The sequence below is a fragment of the Leopardus geoffroyi genome, chromosome A3 (genome assembly GCF_018350155.1).
Source record: "Leopardus geoffroyi isolate Oge1 chromosome A3, O.geoffroyi_Oge1_pat1.0, whole genome shotgun sequence".
Taxonomy (NCBI): domain Eukaryota; kingdom Metazoa; phylum Chordata; class Mammalia; order Carnivora; family Felidae; genus Leopardus; species Leopardus geoffroyi.
In genome coordinates, this window is record NC_059336.1 from 104,411,844 (window position 1) to 104,426,121 (window position 14,278).

General features: G+C 46.9%; 1 protein-coding gene across 2 annotated transcripts in view; it reads right to left on the reverse strand.

Annotated features, from left to right (window-relative positions):
* Positions 1 to 14,278, reverse strand: part of LOC123581146 (two pore calcium channel protein 1-like) — a 44,964-nt gene that overhangs the window by 13,818 nt on the left and 16,868 nt on the right. For both annotated transcript variants that reach the window (XM_045446917.1, XM_045446918.1), the window contains exons 5-10: positions 13,480 to 13,596; positions 13,261 to 13,379; positions 12,927 to 13,028; positions 11,375 to 11,501; positions 8,922 to 9,123; positions 74 to 218 (exon numbers count right to left, since the gene is read on the reverse strand). In XM_045446917.1, the coding sequence (XP_045302873.1) occupies positions 74 to 218; positions 8,922 to 9,123; positions 11,375 to 11,501; positions 12,927 to 13,028; positions 13,261 to 13,379; positions 13,480 to 13,596 (812 nt within the window). The remainder of the gene's footprint in view (positions 1 to 73; positions 219 to 8,921; positions 9,124 to 11,374; positions 11,502 to 12,926; positions 13,029 to 13,260; positions 13,380 to 13,479; positions 13,597 to 14,278) is intronic.

Below are 14,278 nucleotides of genomic sequence, written 5' to 3' on the forward strand. Positions count from 1 at the left end.
CAGTCCAGACAGCATTTGCAAACGCCTCCATTTTGAAAGTAACTTGAGAGAAAACTGGCCCCATCTCACTTGCCTGTGCTGAACTATCCTCTGGACCAAGAGGCTTGCAGATGACCGGTATACCCGAGGCATCCACTCTTCCAGTGGGTGTCTCCTGATGTTGATGGTGACCACCTGAATGTTGAGGAGATCGGCCAAGCGTAGAAAGTTCACTTTGTCTGCAATTAAAAAAAAAAAGATCCCCAATACACAGCCACTGTGTCGCTAAGGTTCCAAGGGTGATACCAAATCAGCGTAGACTCTTGGATCTGTCTTGCCTAGGTGAAGATCTGAAGCTTCAAAGGGAAGGCCCAAGGCCAAGGAGCCAGCCAGTGCAGAGACCCCCACCTGTACTCACTCAGACCTGCAATCAGCCAACCCAAGCATGTGATTTCACCAGTTCACAGATGCCACTGCCTCCCTCCCTGCCTTCCACCCACCTTCCTCCTCACGTGGGCCATCCCTGCTTTCTGCCTGACTTGCCTCTCCAGCGTCAACTCTCCTTCCCCTCTCTCCCCACCAAGCTTCCAAGGTGGGTGTGATCCACACCCTTCCCCTCAAGCCCCTACCGTCTTCTCTTCCCCTTCTCGGGGATTCACTCAAACCAACAGCTTTCTCCACAAGTGGGCTCACCAGCCAGGCCGAGATTCACTGGGGCTTTCTTGACCAACCTGGCCCCGCATGACTGCTGAGCTGGTCTTCTCCAAACCCACCGAATGCCCAGGGCCAGCAGGCTCTTCTCCACCACCCCGCGTACCTCCCCCCTGCTAGACAGGTCAGATGCTGGCCAGGAGTCAACTGGGCTGGTTCTCAACCCTGTTCATGCATGACCTCCTGCTCCATACAACCTAAAGAATATCACATCAACGGATCAAATCAGGCTACGTAAAGAATGTTGCTGCTTCTTCTTGTAACCTCCTACAACTTCTTTCCAAGTTTTCTTTGAAAACAAAGTTTAGAAACGAAGTCAACGTTTGGAAAATTTAAAGAAAGCTAAAGAAATTGCCGGTGCAGATCAGGTCTAGCTGAGACAACGGGCCAAGTTGGGGCGGGTGCTTTTAAATCCCAGAAGGCTTCTCATTCAGAGAGCCTGGCAGATGTCTGCAGCTCCATTCCAGTTTTCGGGAGTAAATGATGAATGATGGCTATATGCTTATCACCATAGCGTGGTTTATGCAAGAAAGACGATGAGGAATTGCCATCAGCCGAAACCCAGACTTCAGCCCCGTCAGAAGTGTGGCCTCATCTGAGCGAGGAGCCTGAATCAGACACAGACTTGAGTGATGTTACACACTCATGTTGCTATCTTCCCTAACAGTTTTGTGGTCCCAAGAACATGAAAGAACAGGAGTCCATCAAGTTAGATGAAAAAACACACATAGATATCTTAGGATATCTAAGTTCCTGGGTCTTCAGAGTTAGAAGGAAAATATACATATATGTCTCAAAAGCCAAAGGCATGTAACACCTGCTCAGGCAGAAATGTAGCCTTGGAGAATTAGGTGCCAGGGTATCTTGGATCCAGGGACCTGGATCACCATCAGTGGTTAGGGGGACAATGACATGACAAGCATGGGTAGTATATGGGTGACCTACAGACAGGGAATCCAGTCAAAACATCATTCACTAAATAACTTACACCAAAAGGGAATCTATTAGTCTCACTGGGTTCACATCTTTTAATCTGGAAGATTCAGTAGAACAAGAAAAAACAAAGAGAATCAAAACCATAGTAATTTTATGTTAAGAAGGCACTTGTATCCATCTGGCATTCTATGTCGGAGATCAGAGGTCAGCTAACTTTTTCTGTAAAGGGTCAGACAGTAAATAGGTCAGGTTTTGTAGGTCATGTGATCTCTGTTTTAACTACTCAGTTCTGCTGAGCAGCATGAAAGCAGCCATAAACAATACATAAATGAATGAGCATAGCTGTGTTCCAATAAAACTTTATTTACAGAAAGAGGTGGTGGGCCATATTTAGCCTGTGGACCATCGTCTGCCAACCCTTGCTGTAGATACATTATTCTCTCCGGATTCTCTTTGTTTTCTTCCCATATTTGTAGGTTTGTGCTTCTCAGTTTAATACTGGATTAAGTTTTAACACTGAGTACTAATAAAATTCCAGTGTTTAGCCTTAGAAACCACAATGCTCATAACTGCTGATGAAGCGGGAGAATGTTCAGAGAAGTATTGGAGACCACTGTGAAGCATGTAATTCTGGTCAACTTTTTGTTATTAAAACTGTCTTTGAAAGTATTAGTTGAACCCAGGAGACTTTTGGACAATCAGACATTAGAAATTACTGCTATATCCCGTAAAATACAACCTATGATTCTTAAAAGCCAACAGATCTTATTGGCTGTCTTCTGTAAAGATGTGTCTGCCCTGGTAACAATATTTATATTTTTAAAAATTAGTATTTATTTTTGAGAGAGAGAGAGCAAGATAGAGCGTGAGCGGGGAAGGGGCAGAGAGAGACATGGAGACACAAAATCCGAAACAGGCTCCGGGCTCTGAGCTGTCAGCACAGAGCCCGACGTGGGGCTTGAGCCCATGAACCGTGAGATGGTGACCTGAGCCAAAGTCAGATGCTTAACTGACTGAGCCACCCAGGCGCCCCCCCTGGTAACAATATTTACATCAACACCGCTGTTTGGTAAAAGGTAAAATGCTGGGAAGTCTGTTGAGCCATAAGCTCACTGAAACTTTCTTTTTGCCACATCTCTGAAGTGCTCAGAACTAAGGGCTGAGGACCCAGATTTCTCGCTGACTCCAAATCATGAGCCAGTCAGTAGACAGCAGGGTCCTGTGCGTATGTCTTGAGGGTGTATGCCTACCTCCTTCACTTGCCTCTAACCTGCTCAAAAGGTCATGAGCCACTTCCGCTGAATGTCTGCAGGGCCACTAGGGAAGAAGAGAAATACATTCAGGTGAGTTGTGTCAATGTGGTGCCACCTGTGGCCTTGGAGCCTTAGACTAGGGGGTCACATGGCGTGAGCGGGGAAGTCTGCAGCAGATGAGCTAAAACCACTGCAGTTCTGTCTTCCAGAACTGCAAATGCTCTCAAGTCTAAGCTTTTGACAAAGTGACAGTATGACTCGAGGTTTCAAAGATTATCTGTGTGGAGGGCTGGGGGAGGTTAACCTTAGACAGAAGAAAGTTCTCAAGGAGGATAACAATCTACGGCCAGGAGCAGAAAACCAGGTCTTATGAGCTGACCTGTGTCCACTCCAAGTTAGCGTGTTCAAGTTTGAACTCCAAGGGCCTCGGAGAGTGACTACGTTTGGCGAGGTACCTCTTCTAAAGAGGTAACTTAAAGTGACGCCATTGGGTTGGTTCTAATCCCGTATGACTGGCGTCCTCACAAGAGGAGATGATTAGGACCCAGACACACAGAGGGAAGGCCACATGAAGACAGAGGAAGGCAATCATTGACCAGCCAAGGGGAGAGGACAACCCCTGGCAACTCGGTCCTGGACCTCCAGCCTCCAGAATCGTGAGGAAATAAATTTCTGTGGTTTAAGCCGCCCGGCGTGTGGTACCTTGTTATGGTAGTGCTGCCGACCCCACAGGGAAACATTTCCCAGTGGATTGTTAATTTCGTTGTTTTAAGGCAAACACGTCATTCCTTAAATTCCGAATAGAGGCCTAAGAATTCTCCAAAGATGAAGATATCAGTGGGGCACCTGGGTGGCTCAGTCGGTTAAGCGGCTGACTTCGGCTCAGGTCGTGATCTCGCGGTCTGTGAGTTTGAGCCCTGCGTCGGGCTCTGTGCTGATGGCTCAGAGCCTGGAGCCTGTTTCAGAACCCTCCCCCGTTCATGCTCTGTCTCTCTCGGTCTCAAAAATAAATAAAGGTTAAAAAAAAAAAAAAATTAAAAAAAAAAAAAGAAATCAGTGAAAAATTCTTTACGCTTGAAATGTGCTATCCCTTAAAAAAATAAACAAAACTAACAAACAAAAACACCCTCGGAGGGGGGGGGGGGCGGGAATGAATTTCAAGCTCCACGATTGCCTTTTCTTCTTCTAACAAAACCTGTGACAAATTCTTAGCTTGAACAAATATATTAAAAATGCTAGAGAAATTAAATATTATGTGAACCAATCTTAACATGATTCTCTGCCTGACAGATGTGCCTTCCGAATACAACCCCCAATTAACAAACTGGTTTATAAAGTCCAGCCCCTACGATCATAAAATATATAAACCAATGAACTATTAATTTAAATAGCATTTCTATAATTTTTTAAGAAACTCAGATGGAAACCGTCACTTTATTTACTGTCCTTAGTGCCTGCACCTAGTTAAATTTTTTTTTTTTTTTACAAAGATGTGCAATTAACAATAGAGCCACAGTTAGTTAATTGCAGAGAGTCCATGGTGGGGAGGGAATAACCTTCATTATTATTATTTTTTTTTTTTTTTTGGTAAAAAGATACATTTTATTTATTTTTATTATTTTATTGCTTATGATTTATTTGTTTTTTTTAATTTAAATAAGATACACTTTAAAGATCTGGTTAAAATTTTAAACCTAAAGACATTTGACTAAAACTTAAAACTATAAAATTACTTCATTGGGGTGCCTGGGTGGCGCAGTCGGTTAAGCGCCCGACTTCAGCCAGGTCACGATCTCGCGGTCCGTGTGTTCGAGCCCCGAGTCAGGCTCTGGGCTGATGGCTCAGAGCCTGGAGCCTGTTTCCGATTCTGTGTCTCCCTCTCTCTCTGCCCCTCCCCCGTTCATGCTCTGTCTCTCTGTCCCAAAAATAAATAAACGTTGAAGCTGTCTTTTAAAAAAAACAAAAAATAAAATAAAATAAAATTACTTCATTAATCAAACTAAAACAATTTAAAATTTTAATCCAAATTGACTTAATGCTCCCAATAAAGAAAAACTAGTAGACTAAGTTGTTTTATGATTTAGGGTTTAAAATGTGGCTTCATGTCTTTTTCCTGATTTTATTCAGTGTAAATAAAAACTGCAAATATGGCATTTTAGTTCATGTAAAATTTCTTTTTTCCAAACAGGCTAAAACGGCTGGAACTTCTCACACCCCTCATCCTTATCTTATAGGTCAGTGGGTGCCATGATCTCAGCTAATATCTAGGTGTTCATAAATCTAACCATGGGTTAGAACCATGTGGCATAATATAAACTGTTGTGGTTTTAAAAGTTGGATCTTCATCAATCAACTTGTGTAAATCTCACACAATATTGTAAATCACAAGGCCCTGGGGCACCTGGGTGGCTCAGTCGGTTAAGCATCCGACTTCGGCGCAGGTCATGATCTCAAAGTCCGTGGGTTCGAGCCCAGAGCCTGGAGCCTACTTCAGATTTTGTATCTCCCTCTCTCTCTGCCCCTCCCCTGCTCACACTGTCTCTCTCTTAAAAATAAATAAATGTCAAATCAATCAATCAATCAATCAATCACAAGGCCCTATAGAGTTACTCATTTCAACTATGTGGACACAGCACGTAGAGTTTTCTACTTCTCTGACAAATCCTTAATATCAGCAGTAGTGGATCAACTACTTATGGTTTCTTAAATGTATTTTCTAGGGGCGCCTGGGTGGCTCAGTCGGTTGAGAGTCTGACTACGGCCCAGGTCATGATCTTGTGATTCACGAGCTCAAGCCCCACATTGGGCTCTGTGCTGCCAGCTCAGAGCCTGAAGCCTGCTTCGGATTGATTCTGTGTCTTCCTCTCTCTCTGCCCCTCCCCAGCTTGCGTTCTGTCTCTCTCTCTCTCTCTCTCTCAAAAAAAAAAAAAAAAAATCACTAACTGAATTGGGGGCATTGGACTAATGAATGTTGAGATAAATAGTCAAGAGTCTGGATTTACCTAAAGACTTCCAAAGAAATTAAAACGCTATGTCCCTATGTATAAATATATTTGTTCTTCAGAACACCCACATTAAAATGTTATATAATAATTGTCTTACATCATTCTATAAAAAAGAGTTTCAAGCTTCAAATCACACTGGCATTTTAGCATATTCATTGGTATTGACTATATGTGTATGTCATGAACATTAACATGAATAGATAAAATTCACAACAGGCCCATTATACTCTTTGCATGAGGTAGGGAAGGTTGGTCATTTCCATCTCTATATTCTGCCCCAGGGAGCTGGATTTGGAGCCCTTTCCCGAGGAGATTCTCTTATTTCTCACAAGTCTGCCACACTTCTATTGACTTCCATTATCTCGAGGATGACTGTGGACCCCTGGAAAGACGTGAGGCCTCTCACTTCTGGAAGAGTTATAATGTCAACTGGTCCACACATTCCCCTTGCTATGGCTGTCCTTGGCCAGCCTGAAAACATTCTACAGCACAGCAGGCTTTGGCCATGCCTCTGTTCCCTTCCTCTGCTCCCTTTTGTCCCTGACCAGCCTCCTTTGGTAACTCTTACAGACCTCACCCTGTGCCAGATCACAACCCACATTCGGAGGAGAGCTTCTGCCGATGGACACGTGGTGGCGGTGGTGTTTTGTACACAGATCTTCACTGGCACTCTCCAGAAAGTTGTGCGGGAGCATCAAAGAGCTCCTCCCTCCTCTTCCTCATGTAATTCATGGAATGATACATCCAAACAAGTAGGGGTTACCCTGCCACAGCTGAATGGTATCGTTTAAAAGCCAGCCTATTTATAGCCCAGAACATGGAAGAAGCTGTCAAGACAAAGAAAAGCAGTTCGCACTCCCACTTGGGAAACAACTACCAAGAGTTGGACTGACTTTATCAACAAAGAAACGTTCGTGTGAGTATGCCCTAGTGACCATGTGTATCTTTTCTGGATGAGCAGGCGATACCCAAGTGCATAGGCCTCCCCATGCCTGACAGACAAAGACTCCGAAGAGCCCCCAGCCCTAGGTTTGGAACACCTCACCTTTCAATGGCAATCCAGGAACTCACTTTACAGAAGGAATTGCAAAGAAATTTGAGAAAGCCCTGAAGATTCCTCAACATGTTCAGAGTCCCAATCATCGAGAAGCAGCAGAGGTACTAAACCATCAGGGAAGAATTCTCAACACCAGAGGGGCCGGAGTCTGGGAACACCTGGACTGAATTGACCAGCCACTCCACCCCGGTTGTGGGGTGGGACCTCCAAGGGGACCCAAGTCCCAACCCTCTCTTCTAAGGTCAAGAGCAGTGGTCCTCAAACAGATGTCCCGGGGCCACAGCTGGCCCTGTCCGTGTCTTCCCCACCCTCTGTGGGGTAAGTGCTGAATACAGAAACTTGTAGAACAATTGCCAGGATCTTGTCCACGGACTCTAATGATGAAAAAATGGGACTTGGACTTTACACTTTGTAACTTCATTTTTCTGAGTGTTGATTTTTGCTGCTTTACCAAAGTTATCAGTCCATGGCAGGTTGGACATGAAAAAGCACTGTGCTCAGGGGTTGCCCGGGGACCAGTCACCCTTCGCCACCATTAGCAGAACCCTAATCCCGGCATGCTGAAGGGCACAGGCAGCCACCACCGGTCCCTAACGGGGGCCACCAAGGCAGTCATTCAGGCTCTGAGAAGCCTGGCTCCTGACCAGGCACTCGGAGCCGCAACTTCGAGCTGGTGGCTGAGGAGACATGCTCAGGGCTCAGTAGGAAGCCAAATCCTGCTAATTCAAGAGGGCAAAGGCCTTCCTCCAGCCAAGGTCCAAAACTCTCACTGGAAGACATGGGCACCACCCATTTAGCGGTATCTTACTACACGCGTCTTTTCATTCTCCTTTTTGCACGTAAGTTCCAGAGAATCACTGTTCTTTCCTTCTCAAACGTGCACAGAGCCCTAAGGAGGCCTATGGCTCCTCTGGGACTAGTCTGAGAGTCCTCGTCTCATGTAAATTTACATCCTGTCACACTTACCGCTCCCTTTTGGTGGGTTTCCATCTAGACTTCTCTTGAAACAGGTGAAATGAGGGTGCTTCACAGTTTGGGATGTATTTTAGTCACCTCACATCTTTCTGAATTGTTGTCTTATCTTCACAGTCACTGTTAATGTCGCCAAAATTTCCCATTATGTGACTATCGGAATCTGGGGCGGTTTAGCACAGTGATGCAAAACATGGGCCTTGGAGTCAGATGGCCTCTACCACTTTGCAGCTGCATGGCCTTGGGCAAACTGCTTAACCTCTCCCAGTCTCAGTCTCCACATTGACCAATGAGGATCACAAAAATCCGCCCCCCCTCAGTGAGTCAGGGGGAAGATCACATACACACCACGTGCAGGAAACAATCATGACATGGCTCACACACGACAAGCATGCCATAGATAGGAAGTGTTATTCGTAATAGCCACCGACCATTAATACATGAATTTTAGGCTACTTTCAACCTTTTACTTTCAAACATGGAATGCAACGTAGACGTTTCTTTCCACAGCTCTCTTCTGATTTTAGATTCTGTCCCTAGAGCAGAGTCAGTGGCGGAATGACCGTTACACGGTAAAGGCTTTGGGATGGCTCATGGTGACAACTCCCACGGGGACAGCCCTGTCAGAACACAGCTTTGAGGGCCCGAATTCCACTGGATTATTGCCAGCGGGGAGTGCCAATACACATTTTTATTTGCAAATTTAGCAAAACAAGAAAACAGTACTGCTATTTTACAAATCACTTTTAGGAGCCACCCACTTCTTTAAAAATTTATTTATTGTTAATTTGGAGAGAGAGCACGAGTGGGGGCTTGAGAGAGAGAAACTCAAAGCAGGCTCCACGCCCAGTGCAGAGCCTGACGCAGGGCTCAATCCCACAACCCTGGGATCATGACCTGAGCCGAAATCAAGAGTCGGATGCTCAACCGACTGAGCCCCCCAGGTGCCCCAGGAGTTGCCCGCTCTGAACACAGCCAAGAGGAATGTCAGTGGCCAAGCCTTCTTACCCACGTGCCCCTTCTGTCCCTCGTCGGAGATCCTCAAGAGGAGCTCCAGGTGGGGACTGCTGATGTGTGGTGCCACGACCTTGGCCAGCCGCCTCCACTGGGCCTCCGTGACCACAAACTCTGTGCCCACCTTGACTTTCAGAATGTTGAACGCCTCTATCATTTTGTGACGTTTCAGGTACGCCAGTTTGCGAATCTCATTCTTTAAAAAATAGAATTGTGTGTTTTAAGAGAAAGATTCAAGAAAGCCTTGTTTCTTTACCCTAAACATTTCAAGGTAATTGAACAGCCAAAGAGAAGGCCCCGCTGGGTCTCTTAACATGCCGGGTATGTAATCCCTCCCCGGCTGCAGGTACACGCAGCTGACCCGTCTGCATAAACAGAACTCATCTTACCAAGTTCAAATGAGGGAGCCCTTGAAGGATAATCTGTGTGGTGAGAAACAGAGCAGCGGGAGGCAGACTGGTCCCAACTCCACTCTGCCCAGGAGGAAGGAAGCTTCCAGAAAGGAAGGAAATCGGGTGTGCTGCTGAGACACAGGGAGACCCCAGAGAGGGAGAAGATAGATCTACCATTAAGTCAATCAAGAAAGAGAAGGGAGGAGGAGAAAAGTCAGGGAAGTGAAACTAGGCCAGGAGTGGTCCGGAAGGAAGAGGTCCAGGGCAGGAAAGACAGCAGGGCCTGCCCGGAGCTGCCATCTGGCCTGAGCACAGGGAATCTTACAGAAGCGGGGTGGGGGGGGGGTGGGGGTGGGGGTTGCTGCACAGCCCTCCTCGGGTTACAATCAGCCACCTGACGCCCACTCTTATTGCTCCCCGTAGAATTGTCATCACTTAATTGATTACACAGCTAGACTATAATTTTTTTTTAATTTTTTTGATGTTTATTTATTTTTGAGAGAGAGACACAGAGCACGAGCAGGAAGGGGCAGACAGAGAGGGAGACACAGAATCCAAAACAGGCTTTAGGCTCTGAGCTGTCAGCACAGAGCCTGACGCGGGGCTCGAACTCACGAGCCATGAGATCATGACCTGAGCCGAAGTCCGACGTTTAACCGACTGAGTCACCCAGGCACCCCAGAGGGGTGTGGGCTGTGTCTTAATCATTTTTGACTCCTCAGAATTTTCTGTGGTGCTGGGCACCTAAAGCACATTTAAGATGCTTGCTGAGGGGCGCCTGGGTGGCGCAGTCGGTTAAGCGTCCGACTTCAGCCAGGTCACGATCTCGCGGTCCGTGAGTTCGAGCCCCGCGTCGGGCTCTGGGCTGATGGCTCAGAGCCTGGAGCCTGTTTCCGATTCTGTGTCTCCCTCTCTCTCTGCCCCTCCCCCGTTCATGCTCTGTCTCTCTCTGTCCCAAAAATAAATAAACGTTGAAAAAAAAAAATTAAAAAAAAAAGATGCTTGCTGACTGATCCCTGTTGCAGAAGATTACCCAAAGAAACACCTCCTTGGGGCTGGGGGAGGTACAGCAACAGTTCTGTCCAGCAGCAAAAAAAGAGGAGAAGCATACCAGACTCTCTGGGACAACCTCCTTCCACCCAGAGGGAGGAAGTTGAGATAGGAGGGTCTCTGGGAGGCCTGGCCTCTGGGGCAGGAGCAGCTCAAGTCCCGGCAGTACACAGACTGCTCAGGACGTGGACAAGCCAGTCACCTTCAAAGGCCATTTTGCCACCAACAGGCTCAGCCCCGCCACCTGCTTCTCCATAGTTGCAAACATTCAAGTTCTCCCTGAACTTCTCCTTGCTCCCCGGTGGGACCCTCCCTATGCAATGAAAAATTCAGAACAGAACCAAAAGGATCAGAAGCCAAAAGCCAATGTCTTCCCTTCAGGAAAATCATCCTTTGGTGAAAAGCTTCCCTGTGCAACTAGTTTTACAGCAAGAAAAAAACAACCCAGCAAAGATATGTGCAGTGGAGGGCGGGCAGGTGATGTGGCTGAGGCAGCCTGATGGATTCCAGGCTGTAAATAAAACATCCTCCGTCCCCGAGTACTCAGAAGCCTCCGCCCACCCAACGCCTCCAGGAATTCTCCAGACGTAAATCTAACAGGCAGGCACCGGGGCAGAAACCACTGGCTTTAAGAAGTTTCTGCTCTTGCTGGAGAGGGAAAAAGGAGTGGACGCTTGGAGAACATTCCCAACCCCCATTCTTAACAAAACCTTTCCAGGAACCATGAGCAATTGAATGCCTTAAAAGCAATGAGTAAAGCAATAGCCTGCCACTGTACATAAAATTCAGAAACATTATCAGACCCATTGCAAAGAATGGTAAAGAAGCATCTTAGCCAGCAGAATAGAGCAAGACACCAAACAAGTCTTCAGATTGGCCAAAGCGAAAAGAAAAAGCACCCTTTCAAATATTGAACCAATGCGTTTGCTGGCCTCCCTGGCACGGCACCCAGCCCGCGCGCCTATCCTCGCCCGCCCCCAACCCCCTTCCGCTCATGCACCTTACCTTTAAGTGCTTCCTATAATTGTTGTAGACCACGGCCAGAAAGACGGACATGAAGATGTAGGTATTGATGATGGTGTAGGTTATAAAGTACAGACAGTACCACCAATTGAAGTTATAGGCAGGCATCCTAGAAGGACAGAATTATGTTGCACGGTTTTTCACAGCCTAGGTCCTTAGTGCATAAAAGGCTGACCTCAGCTGCCATCCCACATGGACAACCCACGGGCACGAGGCACGGCCAAAGCTTCTCTCACTCAGACTCTCCCCCATATGGCGCGGTCCCGTGTGATGGGGTCGCAAAGCCATCACCGCCCCTAGCGCGGAACAGCTGGCTCTAAACTTGCCTTCTGAATTTCTCAGTGCCTTTTCGAGGCAGCAGCTTTCAAAGCAAGTAGGATCTTGGCGATCTCCCGATCCCATCCCTTCCCTTCACACTGAGGGAGCCTCACTGTGGCTTTACAGTCGAAGCCTAAGAAAGGAGACTGACTTGCCCAGGACTATAGAAGTAATCGAAGTGTGGCTTGGGTTTATACTCAAGGCTCTTCGGGGACACCAGACTGCCTTGTTGGGGGGGGGGGCAGGGGAGGCAGATAATTTCCTAGCCACTCTGGGACAATGAGAAAGAAAGGAGCACCATTAATAATGGCACCGGGGTGAGAGGCATAAATCAGGTGGGTGTGCTCACTCCACCTTCAGTAGACATTGGATTTCATACAGGAGGGGGTGTTGGAGGCACTGGCATGGCCAGGGTCTGAGAGAAAGATCCAAGGGCACACAAGGAGGGCCAGAACTTTCCCTTGCGTATGTTTTTCCCGAGCCAGGCCCAAGAGTGAGCAACAAGCCAGGGCAAGTCGATATGATGATCCCACACAGAACTAGAGGACAGAAAACCCGCCCTGCCCCGAAGTGCAGTATGGCCTGGTTGGGATTGACACTCGCATTGAGCCCTGTCCATGCCCTAGACCCCAAGGGGTATCTACTCAGTGTGGCGCTCTTTAATAATTTTACTTCCCCAAACAAGCTCAATCCATAATATGAAGGACGTTAGGAAAGAAAATACATGATGTTTTCCTCCTAAGTGAAGTCCACGTGTGTGGAGAATTGGCATTGCGAAGGGGAAGGCAACAACTACGAACCTCTACATTCCTTTCCTGTCTCACCTAACCACAAAGGCGCATCAATGCTTGGGAGAACGAGCCACGATTCCTTTCGAAAGATGGCTTAGCTGTTTAAATTCAAGACGCAAAAAAATCCCGAATAGAAAGTAGGCTCCAATATTTAAGAGTTGTATCTCAAGAGATATCTCCTGCTGCTTTCAGCTTTTAAAAAAAAAAAAAAATCATCTAAGCTTAGTTTTAGATAGACAGGGTAGGCTATTGTTAGCGTAAACATTTTACATCCTTCAAAAATTTTTACACGAACTTGAATAAACGGAAAATCACTATCTCCCCCCTCTCAGCCCTGCTGGTGTTTGGAGACAGCTGCCTTTAACAAAGCGATTCTGTCCTGGTAACAGGTGTCTATCCGTGAACATGAGCCAAGATGGACGTACATGACATCGGGGCTGTTCGCGGTAGTGACCAGCACGTAGAGCTCAAACACTATGTCCAGGATATTTGTGAAGTAGGGCAATCCTTCCACTGTTTTAAGACCCCTAAAGAGGAACCAAGAACACAAAGTGAAAAACACACACACAGAAGTGAGGTCGTGGTTTCTGATATACTTTTCCCCTTTCAAAAGCACTCCTGGAGTGTTTGAATGAGGAAGATGGCACCCGGTGACAGATTCTGTCACCAACAGGCTGAACCCGAAGCGGGGGGGGGGGGGGGGGGGGGGGGGGGGGGGGCGGGATTCACAAGCAGAAACTTCCAGAGCAGCGTGCTCACCTATCCCCAAAAAGCTTCAAGGCCATAAGGGAGAATATCAGCACACTGAACATAAATAGGAGGAAGACGTAGAGAATATCGGGCAGAGTGTTCCGGATGCTTCTGAAAGTTCTTCGGATCTGTGATGACAAAATTTTCATTTCGTTTACAAGAATCGGCTAATTTTCTGCAAAAACAAAAGTCAAGCCTTTGCATATCCTAAAGTATATCCTTCCTTACCTGACGACTTTCAGGGAAGTTAATTAGGAAGACTGGTCTTAAGGCCCTTGACCATCGAACGCTGTGGACGTTCACAGCTTCCAGGGACCCATAGATAATCAGATCAATCAAGGTCAGCTGTGAGAGACATGGGACAGAGAGGTCAGTGCCACACTGCTCCAGGACAGAGAAAGTGATGGTGGGGATGCATGCTCACCGACCAGGAAGAGGGGTCACAAAGCAAGTTCCATAAACAGGATAATTCTAGTTGTGTGATATAACATTAAAAGTAGCTCTTGTTTGTGCATTTATTATGTGCCGTGAAGTACAAAAAGCATCTTCCGTAATTATTCTATGTTATCCTCGCCACACCCCTAAGGTGGGCACTATTCCTGGATGGAGACACTGGGGACACAAAGAGGGTGAGCCTGTGGCCCTGGTCACACAGCTAGTAGGGGGCAGAGCCAACCCTGCAACCCACGCAGTCTGACATCAGAGCCCATGCGGTTACCTGCACAGTTACATGCTTCCACACTACATCCTAATTAGCTTTAACTTTTCTTCAATTTGACGTATAAAATTGTCTAGCCTGGTAACAGAGGTAAGAAAATCCTGATCCTTATTGTCAGGTTCGTGATCACCTAAGAACAGGGCAAAAGAAGAACCCGGTGTATTTTTAGGGAGATGTAAGTTAAAAAGAATAACCTCCATCTTCAAAAGTGTTAATTCAGCAAGCCACAGAGGACCCAGTGAGATCCGACACAGGGGCGGAGATGGGATGCAGCCATGGAAGGAAGCTGGTGCCCTGGGTGCTGGCAGG